The 20,174-nt window shown below is 34.2% G+C and overlaps 1 protein-coding gene across 3 annotated transcripts in view; it reads right to left on the bottom strand.

Moving 5' to 3' along the window:
- The window catches only part of LOC117172870 (guanylate cyclase soluble subunit beta-1-like), a 155,919-nt gene that overhangs the window by 115,284 nt on the left and 20,461 nt on the right, over nucleotides 1-20,174 (bottom strand). For 2 of the 3 annotated variants that reach the window (XM_033361137.1, XM_033361138.1), the window contains exons 3-4: nucleotides 843-971; nucleotides 687-769 (exon numbers count right to left, since the gene is read on the bottom strand). In XM_033361137.1, the coding sequence (XP_033217028.1) occupies nucleotides 687-769; nucleotides 843-887 (128 nt within the window). In that variant the 5' untranslated portion in view covers nucleotides 888-971. Of the gene's footprint in view, nucleotides 1-686; nucleotides 770-842; nucleotides 972-18,518; nucleotides 18,624-20,174 lie in introns of those variants that run through there. The other variant, XM_033361139.1, reaches the window with a different exon arrangement.

Genomic DNA, 20,174 nt, shown 5'->3' with positions numbered 1-20,174 from the left:
AACTTTTACGGGGGTGAACCCGAGTCTTTATCATAGCCACGGATTACGTCAAGTGACTAATGAGATTTGGATGTTATAACTTAATTGAATACGATATTTAAAATCTCTTGCGATGTTTTAGGTACAAAATTGCAAGCATAGTGTAGTTGGAAGTTCGTCTAGAACCGTTGTTATACCTATAGAGCGTCCGCGAGAGTTAGATGTGTCAAGAGTCACATCCAGTCACTTTTTTAGAGCTACTATTATAATAATATAATTATTAATATTATTAATAATATTACCAGCTAATGTTTGAAATTCGTAACAATTACAATTGTTTATAAAATTAATCAATCACAGTAGGAAAATAAACAATAGAAAAATATGAATACCATTCAAACTGTTTTCAAAATACTCATCATCTTTATATTCAATTTTCCTGATATCAAATTACATGTTTTCATGAGCTTTTTGGATTAATTATTACAGCCGCTCTTATTGTTACTAAAAATAGGTTCTTTAATTCATATTCATAAGAACTATTAAGGATTTAATTAATTTTAGTATCTTCTCTATACATAAGAATGCAATAACAAGACTAGCTGATCGGAGTGCCACTTATTGGATTTATTTAAGCTATGATAACCCTTCGGATGCTAAGGGAACAGAAAGAGTGGAGGAGATTCATAGGGTTGATTAAAACCTACCTTGTTAAATCGTCAAGATTCATCACGCTAGGATAACAAAGGAAGATCACTATATCCGTCTCCGGTATGTACAACATTTGTCCCTAGAAAAAAACATTTTTTAATAGTTTTATATTCGCACATAATAAAAAGATAATTAATAATTGTTTGAATTACTTTGAGACGTAAGTAGGAATACTCTTCTGTTGCTTGAAACTGCATAATTCCTTTCTTCGTCCTAAGTACGTAAACAGTGTTTATGTGCGACAAAATGTTTTCAAAAGTCAACTCTAAATGCGGTCTTACCTGAAAATTAAATAAAGGTTTCAGAGTATGTGTTATGTAAATCATTACGCCATTTTTGGTTAAATGCGAATTAAGTTGTGGCAATGTTACAATTACAAACAATTATGAATTAGTTAAGGGTTTTGTGAATAAATGGTAAAATTCTCGAAGCGCCACATCGAGTTGCAGATTTGGGATTTTTTGTCCCAAATTTCAATAATTATGCAAAAAAAAATTGTTGTAAATAATTTTTGTTTGCTTTTTTCATAATTATTGAATTTTAGCACCAAGCTCACATTCCTTAGTGCTCTTTATTAAAAATGTAGGATATTTAAATGAGATAAAAATCAAATTTTAAACCCATTTTTAACATACAATAATCAAGTTGATGTGAAGAATTGCTAAAAAAAATCAAGATTCCAATGACCAAATTTGGACACAAATAAAAAGGAGAACAGAAAAATAAGAAGGCAACCAACCAAATCCCCTTTATTCTCTTTTTTATTTCTTTCGCCCTTTTTGTTCCTATCATTATAAAATCACAATAAAAAACAATTGTGAAAAAATAATCACTAACGTTTCGGCACTTATTTAGCACCGTTTTCAATTTTATTTTGATTTATCTTATATATATATATATATATATATATATATTTGCCTTGATGTGGGTGCTGTATGGGTGCCGAAACGTTGGTGATTATTCTTTACAAATTTTTTTTATTGTGATTTGATAATCGTAGGAATAAAAAGTACGAAAGAAATTAAAAAGGAAGGAAGGGGATCTAGTTGGTTGCCTTCACATTTTCCTTTTCTCATATTTATTTTTGTCCAAATTAAAAATAACATTAACAATAAAAATATTGTTAAAAATCATAAAGTTGGCATCAAAATTGAAACAGGCAATAGAAAGAAAAGGGAAACTGACCAGTTCTTTTCTATGGACGCTTCAAAAGATAAGGTTAGGTGTCAATTGTGCATCTGCGCTCAGTCGGTAAAGTAATCTTGTTCAATCACATCGTGAATAGTGCAAGTACCGATCCCGCACTTTCAATAAATATGTACCGTGCCATTATCCCAAGATTTCTAATTAGCCAAGGGCATGCGAAGATTCTTGTAGTTAAATAAAAACTCATTTATTTTAGAGATTTAACGAAAAGTTTCTACGGTGACAATTATCTTCGGAAATTCCCAAGCCGAAACTCTACGTTCTTATTTTCTCAACGCACCTACTAATTTTATAGACCATGGCGAATTTTAAACATTCTATCTGCTTCAATATTATTGTGACGAATAAAGTGTTTTGATTCTATAATTCGGCCATAAATTTGATGATTTATGTCCTGTATTATCTATCTGGAGTACTTTGTAGGCGTTAGTATAGCATAATTCAATATTTCTAGCTGCTTTTTTAAGTATAAAGTCAGCATGGGACATTTCGCCTGTAAATTACCCTCCTTCAGGGTAATGTCAGGTATACTTTACCCACTTATGAATTACTTTGACCAAAATTACCCTTGCCCTCGCTGACTTTACCTGAAATAAATAATTACCTGCAACACTTTTCACCTTCAGTTTTTTCTGCACCTGGCTGCCAACTTAAAACTTATTTTATAATATCACAAATATACTACCCTAATGAAAAACACGAAATCTTTGAGTCATATATCCCTATATGCCATAATACCCCATGTGCTATCTGCGTATTTTTTGCTGCCTCGTTATTTTCCACTTTTTCACGTATTATTATTTTCCACTTTTCAAATTTCTTTGCTTTTAACCCTAATTTTTTAAATTTATTTTAAAAGTCCGAAAAAAAGGATCTTCAAATTTGCGCCAAGCCAATTGTTATTCAGGGTTGGCGCAAAGATCATGTGAAATTCCCCATGAAATTCAAATTTAAAAAAGTCAATTTTTTCTAAATCCAATATTCAAGAATGCGATGCTATGTTACAAATAATTACGTTTTCAGTATAATGTTAAGCATTCGTCATATAATAGGAATCAGTTGTCAATTTTAAGGGTGAATGGATTTTCGCTACCCAATTTATCAACGCTATTTTAATGTTCTTTTTCATAATCAATCGATGATGTAAAAATATATAGTCACTTGCTAGCTTATTTGAAATTGTTGGTATAATATCAGTTTGTTTAAAAGTGCCTTCTTTCTGAAAAATTGAGAAATACAAGTGTTTTCACCTAAATATATTAGGAGAAACATTTTATCTTACCAAATTTGTATCGAGATAAAATTTTTTTAAAGGTGAAACTATAGAGTTTCACAAGGACGTATTATTTAAATAGCCATGAAATTATTTTATTTTGAAATTTTATTAAAGAAATCATAAATTCTGGAAGTTGCGCGCATTTTGCGACATAACTTTAGAAAAGAAATGTCTAAAGAAAGCCTATCTTATATTGCTTAATAGTTTGGAAATTATGTATCCGCGAACGTATACTTTTTTGTTTTAAGTAGTCAATATAGTTGTTTAAGTCAATTGTCCTTTTAACAACTTTTTCTTTCATACTTATTTATTTGTTTAATTATGGTGTAGCTACTAAAAGAGATAGCCCTTCTTCCTATTGAATTATTCTATAAAACCTTATGAAAAATCGGTCCAGGGTACTAGTCAATTTTTGTAAAAAGATAGTTTGTAAATAACGAAAATTAATAGGTTTACACTCAACTTAGCGTCTATAAGCTTGCTTTGTTTAAGTGAACTTCCAGACGTAATATAAATGAAAAATATTACTGGTAATAAACCGTAGGTTATCACTCATAATTTTTAGCCCAGATGATTGAGTGCGTCAGACATAAGCTGCAGGAAATCACACTTTGAGATTGAGCCAAACGATTAATGTCTGTCGATCCGATGTGATTAAGAATATTCCATACATTTTGCATGCAATAATAAAAATAACATTATAGCAGTACTGTTAGTCTATTGACGGTTTGATGCTTTGAGACGAAGTCAGACTTCCATTTATGTCCTGAAGACATGTATTTATGTCTAAAGCAGATTTTTTATGTCTTGATTTGAATTTGTATGACTTCAAGACAAGCGGTTTATAACTTCAACTATATACCTGTCCTTAACCCTTTAACGGCGCATGGGCACTTTTCGGGATGTACCTTCTTTGAGCTTATTTTTTATCATGAAAAAGCTGAACGAAAAATTTTTGAGATACCTTACCTACTATTTTCGAGGTCGCTCTTTCCAATGGTGTCGTCCAAATTGTATGAAAGTTGCCTTGGATGCCGGATGATTTCTCAGAGTACGCAGTCTTATGCTTGCATGAGGGCTCTAAAATGATGGACGAACCGCTTTCCCTAGCTTCTCGTGGAAACAACAATGACAACACCAAACATAGTTGTAGTAAGTGCGTTTCAAAAGAACAGAACGCGCAGGGCTCCCGATAATGAGGCGGTGAACAATGCCGACCAATCTGTAGCTGGGAGAGCCAATGAAGATAGATTCAATGCGACGGATCGACGGAATCTCGGGGCCTTTAGGTGGACGGAGCAACTAAATCGGGACTTGCTAGAGTGCTACGATGCGAGTATGGCCCCTGAACAGGATTATATGGCACGACTGCATTCTCTGTGGCGTGAGAAACACCTGGAGCTATCGCACTTTTTGCAACAGCGTCTGCGAAGCAATGCCGAACTACTCCAAAAAAAGAGATATGTAAGCTGAACGCTTACTCTACCACATTCAAAATAAGCCGGCAAGACAGCACTAAGACCGACCGCGGACAGACATGCGATAGAGGAAGAGAGATGCTTTATGACCCGGCAAAACATGAATATCCAGGTTTCTCTCAAGCCTAAAGATATGGCTGAAATGGATGACAAGCTTAGTGCATATTTTTCTGAAAAATCCGATTTCTGGACTTTTTCAAGACCCTCTAGTTACTGTTGAACACTCGAGCAAACCAGAGGAGGTCGCATTATTTTGGAGAGAAGTCTACGAAGTGCAAAATAGACTAGACAAAGACTCAGAGAACACAAATAGCTTCAAGGAGCTGTGTGATGCCTCATATTTAATGTCGGAAGAGCCAATTTCGGATCGGTTGGCGGAATGGCGCAGAATACTCCACCCGAAAATAGGCGAGTTAGCGGACCCGAAAAATAACAGGCCAATCACTTGTCTGGACACACTGTATAAGATATTCACAGCTATTCTAAATGATAGGATTGTTCGGGCAATTCAACCTGTGTGACATGAAATGTATTAACAACGCGGCTCAAAGAAAGGCGTAGCAGGATGTCGGTATGACCTGCTCATCGATAGATGTGCCTGAAAACATGCAGAATCCTACCAGCGTGAACTATTGATAGTCTGAATTGATTACCGAAAAGCTTTCGATTCGACCTCCCATAGACTTATCATCTGTCTTTTGGAAAGCTTATAGGTTCATTCGTAAATCGTGGGGTGCATAAAGGGATTGATGCTGCTTTGGAAAACCAGATTTACTATTTCATCAGGAAAAAATCATGTGACAACTAACAAGGTCACCTTTTAGGGACGGGTCTTTCAGGGCGACACCATGAGTCCACTCCTCTATTGCCTCACATTATTGCCACTATCTCTAGCGCTTCGCCATTCTACCGAGTACTTTTGTGGTATACCTGCAGATCAAAAGTACAAGGTCACTTATGTATTTTACATAAGCGATCTTCAGATCTATGCCAAAAACAGAGATCAGCTTAATCTACCTCTAGGGATTGTCGAACGATATACTAGGGAAATAGGAATAGAATTTGGGATAAACAAATGCTGGAAGAGACTTATAAATACCTGGGCGTACCACAGAGCCACATTCAGGATGTCACATCTATAAGTAATACTCTTTGAAGCAGATACAAACGTCTCATCCGGCAGATTTGGTTTTCCGAACTGTCAGCGATAAACAAAGTATCTACAACGAACATTCTTGCCGTTTCGGTAGTACTCTATTCATTTGGAGTGGTTCCATGGACGAAGAACGAGCTTAGATCTTTTGCTATCGGAACACGAAAGTTACGCACATGAATAAAAGCATTAATCTTAAGTCTTCTGTTCCGCAACGCTACATCTCACGCTGTCAAGGTGGTCGCGGGATGTTAAATCTTGAATGCCTTTACAACAGGGCTCTTCTGGTTACAGCACATAGAGTCGTAAATTAAAGAGACCCTGTTTTTGAAATGGCCAGGAAGTTCTAAAAGGTGGGAAAAGGAGCGTTTCTTTATAAAGCAGCGGAGGTGGCTGCTGAAACACTCGGACTTAAGGTCAGTATTAGAGGTAAGCAAAATGCATCAAATCATATCTATCTCGAGTACTTACTGCCAAGGCGGTGTCATTTCCACCTTAATATACCGTCGCTACAGTTTGAGCCGAGACATTCCCGATGATAGCTGCAGGGCGTGCCATTCACACCCCGAGCATTTAGCTCACATACTATCTAGTTGTCCAACCCATGCGGGAACGCCCTACATCCAAAGGCACAATGCGGAAATAAGAGTGCTTTATTACCATCTCTGTCACTCTTACGGCATTAACCTTAATATCGCTTCTCTAAGTGCCCCTACGGAGATCGAGTCAATTGTCGCGAATGAGAAGTGCCGCATATACTGGAACTTTATGTTCTCGACAATTGTTTCTTTTGCACACTCGCTGACAAAAAGATCATAGCCCAATATTGACTGTTAAACTCGTCACTGTTAAAATATTGACCCTGAATATTCTGTTAAACTAATCGTGCTTATGATCGGCGCTCTTGAAGGTCCCAAGCTTTCACTGGTTAATATCCTGAAAAGCATCGTCGAATTGATTTTATTCCAGACAGTAACCACCTATCTCATAGTCGTGAGACGTGGTTTTGGCTGAAATTTTACCGCGATTTCGCTGGTAGCAGGTGCAGGTTTTCAGATTAGCACCAATTCCCGGCGAAATAGTTCGGTTGACTTATGACAAATTTTACGGATTTTCATTGGCATTATTCTTATTTGACGAGCATATCAAAAGTATTGTTTGTGTTTACGTATTTCTAACTGTTTAAAAGTCTCTTCTAAAAAGTTACAATTTTAATATTTTGAAGAAAATTTTGCAGGGTTATACTCGGTCAGACACACAAATTCTGAATTTTTCAATTAAAAATAACTAATGTAATAATTACAAATTTTTCATTCATCAATTGTAATCTCATTTCTCAGATGAAAAAGGTTCGTCTTGTGACAAGTTTACGCCGAACATCTCAGCCAAGACAGGGTTCGTCTTGAGACAAGTAAACGTCGTCTTAGCCAAGACAGGGCTCGATTTGACAGAAGTGAACGCCGTTTTACCTATCGTGACCATAATAGTAAGACCAAGGCTTATGTCTGGACTCAGTTTTAAGACGCAGCCAGAGCTGTATGTCACGGGACAAGAACATTTTAATCAATCATAATATTTTAATAATATAAATTGAAAAAGTGTTAGATAAGAAGGAAAAATTAGACTAAATTAAGTCCATGCCACGTGGTAAGAATATTTTTATCTGCAATATTGCTTACATGCATATTGGTCTCTAACTATGTAAAATTACTAAAAAAAAGTATATGTGTGACTTTTGCATGAAACGAAATTGTAGTTTTCCAGTTTGGCAAAACATTAAAATCGTTTTCTACCCAATTTATTTGGAGGGGCTCTAAGCAAAGTTGCGCCTCTGAGCCTCGAGTTGCCTTAATCCGGAACTAAAAGTTTCCAAGTTGACAAACTTGTTTTCCTTAGCGGCCGACGATCCTCAAGGAGAGATTATCATCCAACTCTTGTGCTTGAGGCACCTATGGGGAACTTCTGCGCTTAAGGCGCCTACGGGCTACTCTTGGTCAAGGTTTGCTGGCCAACTTCTAGCAATGAGCACCCACACATACACTTACATGACACATTAGGACAGTTCTTTGAATATATTCATCTAACTGATGACCTCAAAAGGAATTTTCTGTCCAGCCTAGCATGCTGAGGGAGGCTGCCGAGTCACAGATTAAGTGGGGGTCCTTTTGCCAGTAACTAAATAGAACGCCTTTTACGATGAGCTAGGATGCCTTGAACATGAGAAGTATATTTTCAGAACATTGGTAACAACAGGTCCGTTGCAGGAGACTGCCCATTACTTATTTTTTCCATTTACCCAAACCCATTTGATTGAATACCAAATAAGCTCTATTGCACTATTGCTCTTATGATTTGGTAGGGGTGATTTCTGGGTTTACGTGGATCAGAAGGTAGGTGGGTTAACCCACTTGTGTCATGGAACTTCATTCTTCCAAGAAAAATATGCGACTAAACTTATTTTTCCTAGAATCAGGTGGGTTAGCATGCTTGTGGCTTCTTAAGGGGTGGTTTCTACCCCTCGTAAATGGCTTCTATAGAAATGAAAAGACACGGGTACCGTCAACAATAGAGAATGCGTTGTATAAATCTTAGCACATCAGCGTTAATGGGTTAAAACGCTAAAATAAAAAACTTCAAATTACAATATTTTGGTGAAAATCAAGATATCCTAATAAATCCAAGTAGGTTTGAAAGGAGAAGATTAGTACTTTCAAATTCCATATTAGCTTTTGTGGTAGACATTTTTTTTGTTCGGTTAAATCAAGTCCAAAACAGCTAAAAAAAGCGTTTTTGAAACTTTTAGGTTAGGATATCTTGAAAATCTGACGTACAGGGGCAATCTTGAGCTCGGATTCGGAATCAGCGCATTAAAATCCTTCGGAAATGTTTGGTCTGCTTTCTGGCTTTTGACTTTTTCAAATTTCTTCGGCCTGTGTAATCTACGAGTACGTTGCTTTGAGTATTAGTGTCATGAGTCATGGCTAAACAGATCCATCCAGAGGATACGTGGATCGTGGGCCTAAACAAGGAAGACCTTGTGACTAAACTTGTAAGCCGAGGAAGTGTTTTAACATATTGTTGACACGCAGGGATGCTTTTCAGACTATTAACGAGTCAAAGCTTGGCACCTTCAAAAGTGACGATGATAAGGACGATAAGTTTAACATAATATTTCGGGAACAATCGTTACAACTCAATTATAAGGTCTCTAAACCTCTCTTTCTTTATTCTCCTTGGCTATGATGTTTTTGTCAGCTAGTGTCAAAAATTCGATTTTCTTAGGAGCATTTGGAGGAGCGATATTAAGGTTAATGTCGTAAGAATGACAGAAATGGTAACAAAGTACTCTTAGTGCCGCATTGTGCCTTTGAATGCAGGTCGTTCCCGCGTGAGTTGAACAACTAGATAGTATGCGAGCTAAATGCTCGGGGTGTGCATGGCACGCCCTGTAGCTATCATTAAGAATGTCTTGGCTCAAAATGTGGCGACGGTATGTTAAGGTGGAAATGACACCGTCTTGGTATGCAAAAATGAGACCCTTCGTACCAGACTTCAATCCGGGCGATTTAAGGAAAGCAAACGTTAGCTCACAAGACATTGACTGATCCTTCATATTTCTGTGGAAGATACCGTGCATCCTCTTATCGAGGAGCTGTTCACGAAAGTTTTTCTCATGTGCTTTCTTAATCCGGGCTTTCAGGAGTGAGTACTCGAGATAGATAAGATTTGATGTATTTTGCTCACGCCTAATACTGAATGATGTCTGAAGTAAAATATTTTTCAAAAAAGTGAAGGTCATTCCTGAAGTAAATTTCAACTAGGAATATAATGGTGACCTTTATTTTGACTTTCAAGTTGATCTTTATGGCTTTTGGAAGGTCAACTTTGTTTTTTCAAAGGGAAACCCTATTTTTACATCTGCAATCGATAGAGCGGAAAATTCTGCGTGCAGGTACGTACCCAAGTCATAGTTCAATTGTAACGTTCAAGTTCAGTTAGAGGTTACTTGAAATTAACAAAGTTTTCCAGGTGGTCAGTGCAATTTCTGAAGTAAATTTCAACGAGAAATTCATTGGTGAGCTTTGTATTGATCTTGGTGATGACCTTTAAATGACCCCAAAGAAAATAGTCGAGAGGCGTCAGATGAGGAGATCTGGTAGGCCACTCGATTTCAGGCCTTCTTCCAATCCACATTTGAGGGAACTGAATATCCAAATATGCTCGAACCTCCCTACCGTAATGAGCCGCTGCTCCGTTCTGCTGAAACCAAACATTTTGAAAATTATTGCCTGTGATCTCCCTTATTCTTGGTACAATTTGGTTTCTGAGAAGCTCTTCATATGCACGGGCATTGAGATTACCATCGATGAAGAAAGAGTCTATCATGTATCATTCAACATACCGGCCCAAACATTAATCTTTTGTGGATATTGTGTGTGACTCTCCAACATCCAATTAGGATTTATGTCGGACTAATATCTACAATTTCACCTGTTAACCTCACCTTTTACAGTGAAAGTAGATTCATCTGAAAATACTGTATTGTACAAGAAAAGAGGATCTCTATCAATTCTGTTTATCATAATTTCACAAAATTCACCCCGGCGATCAGGATCGTCTTCATTGAGCTCTTGTACGAGATGAACTTTCTAAGGATGGAAATTAATGCTTTTTAAAATATTTCGCCCTGTCTCAGGAGTAACGTCACGCTCATCACTAGCTTGACGTGAACTAAGGTGTGGGCTTTCAAATAATGATTGGGCTATGACCATCTGTATCTCCTCAGATCCTGCAGATTTTGGCCGACCAGATCTCTGAAGGTCCTCAATAGATTCATGATAAATAAAGCGCCTAACAGATCTTTCAATTATTGATTTTGAGACAGGATTTAACCCTTCTCCATTACGAAAGTGCGATTAAAAAGTAAACGTACTTGATCATAAGATTAAACTCCATCTACCCAACCACGCATCATTAATACAGATACCCTCTCGCGTTCCGAAAGTTTAGCTTGCGCCATAATAATTTTTTAGCGAAAGATAGTAAGTATGTACTCGTAATACGTAAATTTATTTTCGATTCGTAAAATTTGTGAAGAAAAACGGTATAGGACTTATGGTATCGCATTAGGTATTGACCTAGATATCGAAAAACGGTATAGGACTGTATAACTCTTCGGGGAGGAACACAACTCTCACCAGAACACCTGAAACTTTTAATGAAAAATTTCTTTATTATTTTACAATATTCAAAACGCTGTAACCAAGATCAATACAGACCTAACCAATGAATTTCTTGTAGAAATTTACTTCAGGAATTACACTGACCTCTTGGAAAACTTTGTTAATTTCAAATAACCTCTAACTGACCTTGAACTTTACAATTTACCTATGACTTGGGTACGTAGTTAAACGTAGAATTTTCCGCTCTATCGATTGCAGATGTAAGAAAAGGGGGTTTTCATTTTAAAAAACTGTAAATCGGTATATTTTTTTTCTAATATTATCTTTAGCTAATTCAACAAATTTCTGATACTTCTTTTATTTAAACACATTGCCTATAGTTTTTATCCATTGTATTCATATATAATTATCTTAGTCTGCAAGCTTCTTCCCCATCTTCATTTCTTTTCTCTCTCTTCACTCTTCCATTTTTTTCTAAAAGTCGATTTACTCCCTCATCCTTTATCCAATTTTGATTCTCTGTTTATTTTCGTTCAAAATGTGTGGCCTTGAACGGGGTTACATGGCACGACTGCATGCTCTGTGGTGCGAGAATGCCTAAATATCTATGCCTAAATATCTAGCTGAAATAGATGACGAGTTTCGTGGACATTTTTCCGAAGTATACGACCTCACGGCTATCAATTTTTGTGGGTTTAGAGCAGTGAGAGCTTTGGCCGATGCGAATCGCAAAACAAAACCAACAGTTGATCATAAAACCAACAGACGAATGCATAACCTCGCCATAAAGATAGGCTGTGCAAGACAGTACGCCAATCACTTGTCTGAACACACTGTATAAAGTATTCACAGAAATCCTTAATGATAGGACTGTTCGGGCAATTGAACCTGTGTGGCAAGAAATGTATGAACAACGAGGCTTAAAAAACGGCGTAGCAACATGTCGGGAGAACGTGCTCCTCGATAAATGTGTCTGCAAAGATGCATCATTCTACCAGCGTGACCTATCGGTGGCCAGGATTTATTATCAGAAAGCTTTCGATTCGGCCTCCCATAGACTTATCATCTATCTTATGGAAAGCTTAAAGGTTAACTTGCAAATCGTGAGGTACATAGAGAGATTGAGGCCGCTTTGGAAAACAAGATTTACTATCTCATCTGGGAGAATTCGTGTGATAACTAACAAGGTCATCTTTCAGAGAGGTGTTTTTCAGGGCTAGACCATGACCCCACTCCTCTTTTGCATCACATTATTGCTACTATCTATCAAGGAGCAACTACATCTAGCTCTAGGGATTGTCGAACGTTATAATAGGGAAATGGGAATGGAATTTTGGTTAGATAAATGCGCCAAGATTGATTTGAACCGAGGAAAACGTAATGCCATCCCTGACTCTCCTAAGCAGATACAAACGTGTCATCCGGCAGATTTGGTCTTGCGAACTGTCCCCGCGGAACAAAGTATCTGCACCGAACATGCTTGCCATACCGGTAGTACTCTATTCATTTGCAGTGGTTACATGGACGAAGTACGAGCTCAGATCCTTTGATATCATGACAAGAAAGGTCAGGAAGCACGAAGAAGTTGGCAAAGGAGCGTTTATTATCAAAGCAGTGGAGGAGGCTGCTGAAACGCTTGGGCTTAACTTCAGTATCAGGGGTTAGCAAAATGCATCAAATCTTATCTATCTAGAGCACTCACTCCTGAAAGCTGGAATTAATAAAACATAAGAGAAAAACTTTCGTGAAGAGCTCTTTGATAAGAGGATGCATGGTATCTTCCACATAAATGTGGAGGATCAGTCAATGTCGTGTGAGCTAACTTTTGCTTTCCTTGAATCACCCGGATTGAAGTCTGACACGGAGGGTTTCATTTTGGCATGCGAAGGATTTAGCATCCGAAGGCACAATGCGACACTAAGAGTGCTTTATTACCATCTCTGTTACTATTACGGCATTAATTAATATTGCTTGTCTAAATGCTCCTAGGAAAACCGAGTCAATTTTCGGGAATGAGATGTGCCGCATATACTGGAACTTTATATTCTCGACAATTGTTTCTGTTGCAAACTCGAGGCCTGACACGGTTCTTCTTGACTTCGAGAAGCGAACTATGTTCGTTATCGAATTTTCGGCAACTGCTGACAAAAACATCATAGCCAAGGAAAATGAAAAGAAAGAGAGGTATAGAGACCTTATAAGGGAGTTGCAACGATTTTACCCGGAATATTATGTTAAACTTATCGTCCTCATCATCAGCGCTTTTGAAGGTGCCAAGCTTTGACTCGTTAATAGCCTGAAAAGCATCGCTGCGTTTCAACAATATGCTAAAATACTTTTGGGAAAAATGCAGAAGCCTGTATTCCTTGGGTCGCTCCGTATTCTCAGGGTACACGAAACTTTTGTCGGATCGTCGAATTGATTCAATTACAGACAGTAACCAACTATCTCACGGTCGTGAGACGTGGTTGTGGCTTAAATTTTACCGCGATTTCGCGATTTTGCGAATCGTGATCCAAGCCATTTAAAGTACATGGGACAATCTCCAAAAGAACTTATAACGTTTTAAAAGTCCCGAGAAAAAATATTTTAACAATTGTGGTAGAGAACTTGACAATTTAGTTTAATTTTACGAAAATACATTGAAAAATAGAACGTTCAAATTTTGATCTAAACGATTCAAAATACATGAAAATACCTCAAAAGAAATCATAAATTATGAATAATTTTAAACAAATTTATTTTAATAATTCTTTTATGGGACCTGAAAATTTAATTTAATTTCACAAAAATACCACGGAAAAATAACTAAAATTAAACTGACCACGGAGACGATCCAAAATACGTGCAAAAATGTCATAAAGGAATTACAAATTTTAAAAATCCTAAAAACTGTTATTTTAACCATTTTTTCTAGGGCTTGACAATTTAGTTTTAAGGGTATCAGGTACTGTAGACTTCAAATTAGGCATTACTTTTGCAAAATTATTTTGTTTAAATAAATTGTTTAAACAAAATGATTTTGCACAACTGATTGCGTGTTTAGATTAAGCGTACTCAAAAATCCCATTAATAACCCCAAAATTAATTAATAACGCAATAATTTGTTCAAACAAATTATTTAAACAAATTCATTTTGCAAAAGTAATGGCAAATTTTAAATTAGCGGTGCCACAGAAACTTAAAACTATATCTGGTTTATATAGTACGTGGCTGAAAAATCTTATGGTCACAGTAGAGTTTAAAAGACTGAGTTCGCGTTGGCCTTGTTATCATACAAAATTTTTTTATCCTTCATATTGGACACGCTTTTGATATTTTAAAAATAATAATTAGGAATATTGAAAATAGGTTTTTAAAGTGAACATTAAGGCCATGTAATGAATGGATCACGTGACCAGATTCCTACCTTACCGTCACCCCTCTTATTTCTTAGCTTATTTTCACACGAAGCGCCACATCAAGTTAAAAATTTGGAATAATAAACAAGAAGCACTAAGAAAGGTGGGTCTGCTCCTAAATTTGTATAATTATGAAAAAAGTTTTTGTTGTAAATAATTTTTTTGTGTTTTTTAAAAATAAGTTTTAAAGTTTAAGACCAGACTCATCTTTCTTAGTGCATTTTATTTATTATCCTGAATTTTCAACTCGATGTGGCGTTTCGTGTGAAAATAAGTTAAAAATAAGAGAGCTGGCGGTAAGGTATGAATCTGATCACGTAAGCCGCTCGTCACATGGCCTTAAAACGATATTAAGATATTAAAACGAACATTGCGTACAAATTAAAAAATTTATTTACGGCCGCCATTTTGAACCCGCCAGTTTGAAATTAGCATTTTAGTAGTTTATTTATTGCCAGCAACAACGAAAATATCAAATTGAATAATAATCTTGGGTTTCTCATTGTTTTTATCACCTTCAAAATGGAATGCCTGGTGACCATGTGAAAAAGCACGTTTTTTGAGATATTTTGGTCCGCCATTTTAAAATAAGATAAAAAGTAATTCTGGAAAAGTTTAAGATGAAAGTACGTATGTCAAAGATAATCTGTGCCGAATTCGGTGAAAAAAATCCGTTTACGAGATATTTCAAGTAAAAATCCACCAATCCACTAGACACTTATAATTGGTTAATAAAAATGCCATGTGATCAGCTGCCATAATTAAGTGCAGTGAATCCCTTCAATATCCCTTCCTTCCATAGTCCTTCCGAGAATTGACGCCGCGCCGCAAGTAGGTATAACTGGAGCTGCGCAGGATGCTCATGCATGAACAAACAAAAGAGGAGCGGGCTATAATATGTTTGCTCCCGCCCACCGCCAGCCCCATAATCGGTTCTGTAGAAGAGTTTCACAGTAATTTGAAATACAAGGCTTTGCGGTGAACATTATAAATATTAAAAATATATATTTAGCGATAATATAGTAACTTTAATTGTCTAGACAGACCTTCTCCATAATATCACCTATCATTAAATAAAAATTAGTAAGAAATTTCAATTTCCCCATTTTTAAATTGACCGAAAAAAATAACATGGGAAGGTCGGTAATTTATGATTAAAAAATTATATACTTTGCTCTACAGGGAAAGAACATTCCAAGTAATGTCACAGTGGATAGTATTTAATGTATTCTTGAATTAGAGATGCATATGTGTCACTATAAATCAAATAATAGTATTTCGTGTATCATGGTCACCATAATAAATATCATTTAAAGATGAAAAATATGATTTGAAATTATTTTGGGAATTGAATCAGCTTTAATTATCACGAAATTTGATTGCAATTTTTATTATAACTATGATAAGCTGATGAGAACTGTGTGTGTATATATCATCCCAAATGCAATCACTGTATCTGCATTTCGGATGGACCATATTTCATCCTTAAGGTGAAACGGTAACTTCCTCCAAATAGTTCCAGCAAAACCAGTTGCAAAATAATGCATAAATTCAAATTTTGTTTTTTGCATTGTCAAACGTAAACGGAAATCTATGGCGGGCTTCTCTTCAAAATATTTTTAAAAATACTTTTTAAATTTTTATTGACAAAATCTTAGGTTATCTCATTCCGAAAATTTTGGATGCTCGAAATTGGAGAAGCCCGCCATCCGGAAAGTATTAATGAACATGATACCAATAAAAAGGATCAAATTATTCATTAATTTTAACAAAGTTTTGCTAAAAATAAAGTGAAATAAACCAGGAAAAATTCTCCGGAAAACCGGTTTTTATTTCCCGGATTTACCGCCAGGGGTCACTACTGATCTATTCTTGTTACGCGCATCGATAGCCAGATATATATATATATATATATAAGAAATTTTTTTTATTTCAGAATTAATAAACTTGTACTAAGTAGTTAAATATTTATAGAATTCATCTTAAAATTTTATTTTAAGTAATGCAAAGCAAAAACGAATTTGAGTCTATCCTTGCGAAAACTGTAATGTCGGTAACATTGGGGAACTTATAGCTGCGTATACCTCAGCGAGACGAAGCTCTTGCTCATGAATGAATATTTAAGAAAATATAAAATTATAATAAAGATATTGCTGTATTTCCCAAGTTATTAAAGTATTTTTATTTGTTTACACCGGAAAAATATACTAATTTTACAATTTATTCCAGATCAAATTATGTAGGATTCTGTAAGAAAGGTTTTCTTTCTGCCAAACCTCTTGAAAATAATGTGAAAATTGCACTTGCATTTATTCAATGTTAATTGCTACATATATTGATAAGGCGGGCTTCTATCGAAAGCAAATTATATTCGAATCTACAATTTTAATATTTAATAAATAAAATGGAAGTGATTATTGATCAATTTATCTCTTGGTAGATTTCGGGAAAAAAGTTCTTTTCCTACCAAAACACGCGAAAAATAATAAAAAATTTGCACTTTTGTTTCTTGAATGTTGATTGATACACTTTTTTATATTGCGCGCTTCTCACGAAATCAAATTATGTTCGAAACTACTCTTTCAATATGAATGAAATGGAAGGGATTATTCATAAATTTATCCCTTAGTAGATTTCAGTAAAAACAAGGGTTTTTTTCTGCCAAAAAAGTCGAAAAATAATTTAAAAATTCACTGTTGTTAATTAACAAAATTTAAAAAATTCCAGTTATTAGAAAATTGATGCCAATTTAAAATGGTCCAATTTGAAAATTCCTAAACAATAAAACTTCCTATAGCTTATGATACTACTGAATTTTAAAAAGAAGGACAATAGAAAATTTACATATTATAATTTCTGACATAACAAAATATCAGATACTGTAATGCTGACACATATAAATTCCCAAATTATAAACTTTCTAAATTTAAACAATTTTGGAATTGTTAAATAATGAAATAAAAAATAACAAAATATATTTTCGGTAAAATAATAGAGTCTGGAATTTGCTAATTACTACATTTTCTATTTGGAATATTTTATTTTTGGGGAATTTTAAGTCGTCATCCTGAAGCGGATTAGGTTTTGGGATTCTAGGTGCTAAATAAAATTGCTTGACCGCGCCACGCCCTGAAGACCCGAACAGTGGCCCAAACATGATAATTTGTTCTAAAACAGCCTAGCCTTAGAGAGTACCATTTTTATCCGATTTTCATTTGTTTTAAAAATACTCTTGACTAAATTTAAAAATTAACAAATAAATTAAAAATGGCAATTTTTATATATTTATTTTTTATTTTTACATAAACAATTTGAATAAATTCGCAATCAACCAAGATAAGTTAAATAACAAGCAATTCGTGAAGCTTATTCAGTAAATATATAAAGAATTATTATAAATTAATTTAAAAGTTGGTGGTTTTACAATTGAAAAAAAATCAAATCTACGTTAAAATTTAGCCACATTTGATAACTTTTTAACTAACATAAATTTGGTTTCTTTTTTAAATATTCGCATTCCTCAAAATTATACTAAAATAATTTTTTACTTTCAGTCCAAGAGTTGAATAGTCTCATTCGCAGCTAAATGTCGAAACTCACGAACAAACATAATTATTTTTTGTATTTCTTTACAAATTTTTACACGAAAGTTAGTTAAAAATATTATCTTAACACATGCAAAGCAGTATATAAAGGATTTTTATGAAGTAAAATTCACAAGTCTCGTTTTCAACGGTATCTTCAGAAACTTTTAACAGGGTTTAACACAGAAATTAGCATTTGCTGCGTTGAAAAAAACTTTAAAACTGCATTCGGAAACATTTTAAAATAATGAAATGATTCTTCCATTTAAAAATAATATGTGCAGAATATGTCCCGAACGCATTTTGAAAGTTTTGTAAATTTTGTAAAATATTTTTAAAATTAATTATTCAAATTTTTTAGTTTTCCTAGGAATTTTAACATACATTTTTTATTTCTTTCAAGCCTTTCGAAATTTACAGAAAGCTTCTAAATTTTGTGTTCAAAATCTTGAAAAATCTACATTTTGTTTCAAACGTTTTTATATGTTGTCAATCCTTAATTTGTTTTTAAATCTTTTTAAAACTTCTAAACATATCTTGAACTTACCTAATTAGTTTAATTTTTGTACCTGAAATTTCTTTCCGACTAATACGCTAGGACTATTGCAGTATTTTTAATTCAAGGCACAATTTTCAAAATAGCTAACTTCTGGGTCGTATAGTGTCGTTCAATGCACACTGGAAAGACAAGGGTACCCAGGTAGCCGTGGAGGAAACGACAAGCGCCCGCATTTATGTACTGGTTCCAGTGGTAGTGCGGGCGAATTTCTGATTACCCCGCCCTAGATATAAACCTCTTCAATATTTTTATTGTACAAACGAGCATTTTCTGCAGAGATTAAAATTCCCCAATAGCCTACTTGAACGTAATAACATTTTTTCACATTATAACAATTTTTGTTTTACTTGAAATTTTTATGCTTGAAATTTCTTTCCGACTAATACTCTTTTTATAATAAAGACACAATGTTTAATCACAATGTAGTTTTTTTTAATGAATAAAATTCCTAGAAATAATGCTGAGAGGTATCCAGGACTGTTTTTAGTTTTTCACTAAAACTATTACTTTATTTTTTCACAAGTTTCAGATGTATATGCATAGCTAACTTCTGGGCCGAAATTGTTCACTTATGGTTTCTTTTTTGGAAGTGTATAAAACAATCTTATGAGGGTCATATTTAAAAAATAAATTTTTATTCTTATTCTATTGCTAATCGTGAAAATACATTTTGAGTTTCAACTCGATGTACTTTATGTCGTTTCTGGATAAAATCTACAAGAAAGTTTTCTTTCTTATAGGAAAAATCTGTTACAATTTATGGAGCTTGCGAAACCTCTTAATAAAATATTTTTAAACGCAATTTAGGTGAGGGGATGAAAAAAGAGCAAAATTGTTGAATTATAAAATTAAAAAAAAAATTTATTTTTAAAATTATATTAATTTAAATCATTAGAAAACTTAAGTTATACATAAAAACTTGTTCTAAAATCTTTTTAAATATACTCTTAAAAATGAAAAAAAAATCATTAAACAATTTTCCAGGAATCTATTGCCAATTTTGTTATTTTTTTGGGACTTGAAGTTTTCCTGTATTTTTTTGAAAATCTGCCAACATCCAAAAATTACTTCAAAATCTTCCATATTTTATTTTGAAAATTTAAGACAATTTTTTTATATTTTTCAAAATAACTTTTATAAATTTCTAAATATATCTTAAACTTACTCGAATTTTTTCCAAATTAATAATTTACTACATATTTTTTCAGTTTCTAATGAAAATTACGTTTGGTTGACAATTAATTTCTTTGGTTGAAAATTCTATAATTTTAAATATTTTTGTGAAAATTCATGTATTTTGTTTTTAAAAAATCTTCTTAGGTGAAAAATTAATCTCTTCGTTTGCAAATTAAACTGTTTGGTTAATACAATTTTTGGTTCAAAAAATACATTTTTGTGGTAGAAGACACATTGTTTTAATAAAAAATGCATTTCTTTTAGTATAGTGTTTGGTTGAAAGTTTATATTCGTTTGAGTAGAATATACTAAAAAATTACCCTGATATCATTTTATGTTAGTAATATATTGGCCTTTTATTCATATTAAGTTTCGTCAGCTGTTTCCTCCTGACGAATATACTTTTAGTTAAGAGTTTTATTATTAGGTTACAAAATCAACAATTTGATAAAGATGTAATCCTTTGTG

The sequence above is a fragment of the Belonocnema kinseyi genome, chromosome 5, assembly GCF_010883055.1.
Source record: "Belonocnema kinseyi isolate 2016_QV_RU_SX_M_011 chromosome 5, B_treatae_v1, whole genome shotgun sequence".
Classification (NCBI taxonomy): domain Eukaryota; kingdom Metazoa; phylum Arthropoda; class Insecta; order Hymenoptera; family Cynipidae; genus Belonocnema; species Belonocnema kinseyi.
The sequence above is the reverse complement of the archived record's forward strand: the minus strand, read 5'-3'. Positions and strand labels throughout refer to the sequence as shown.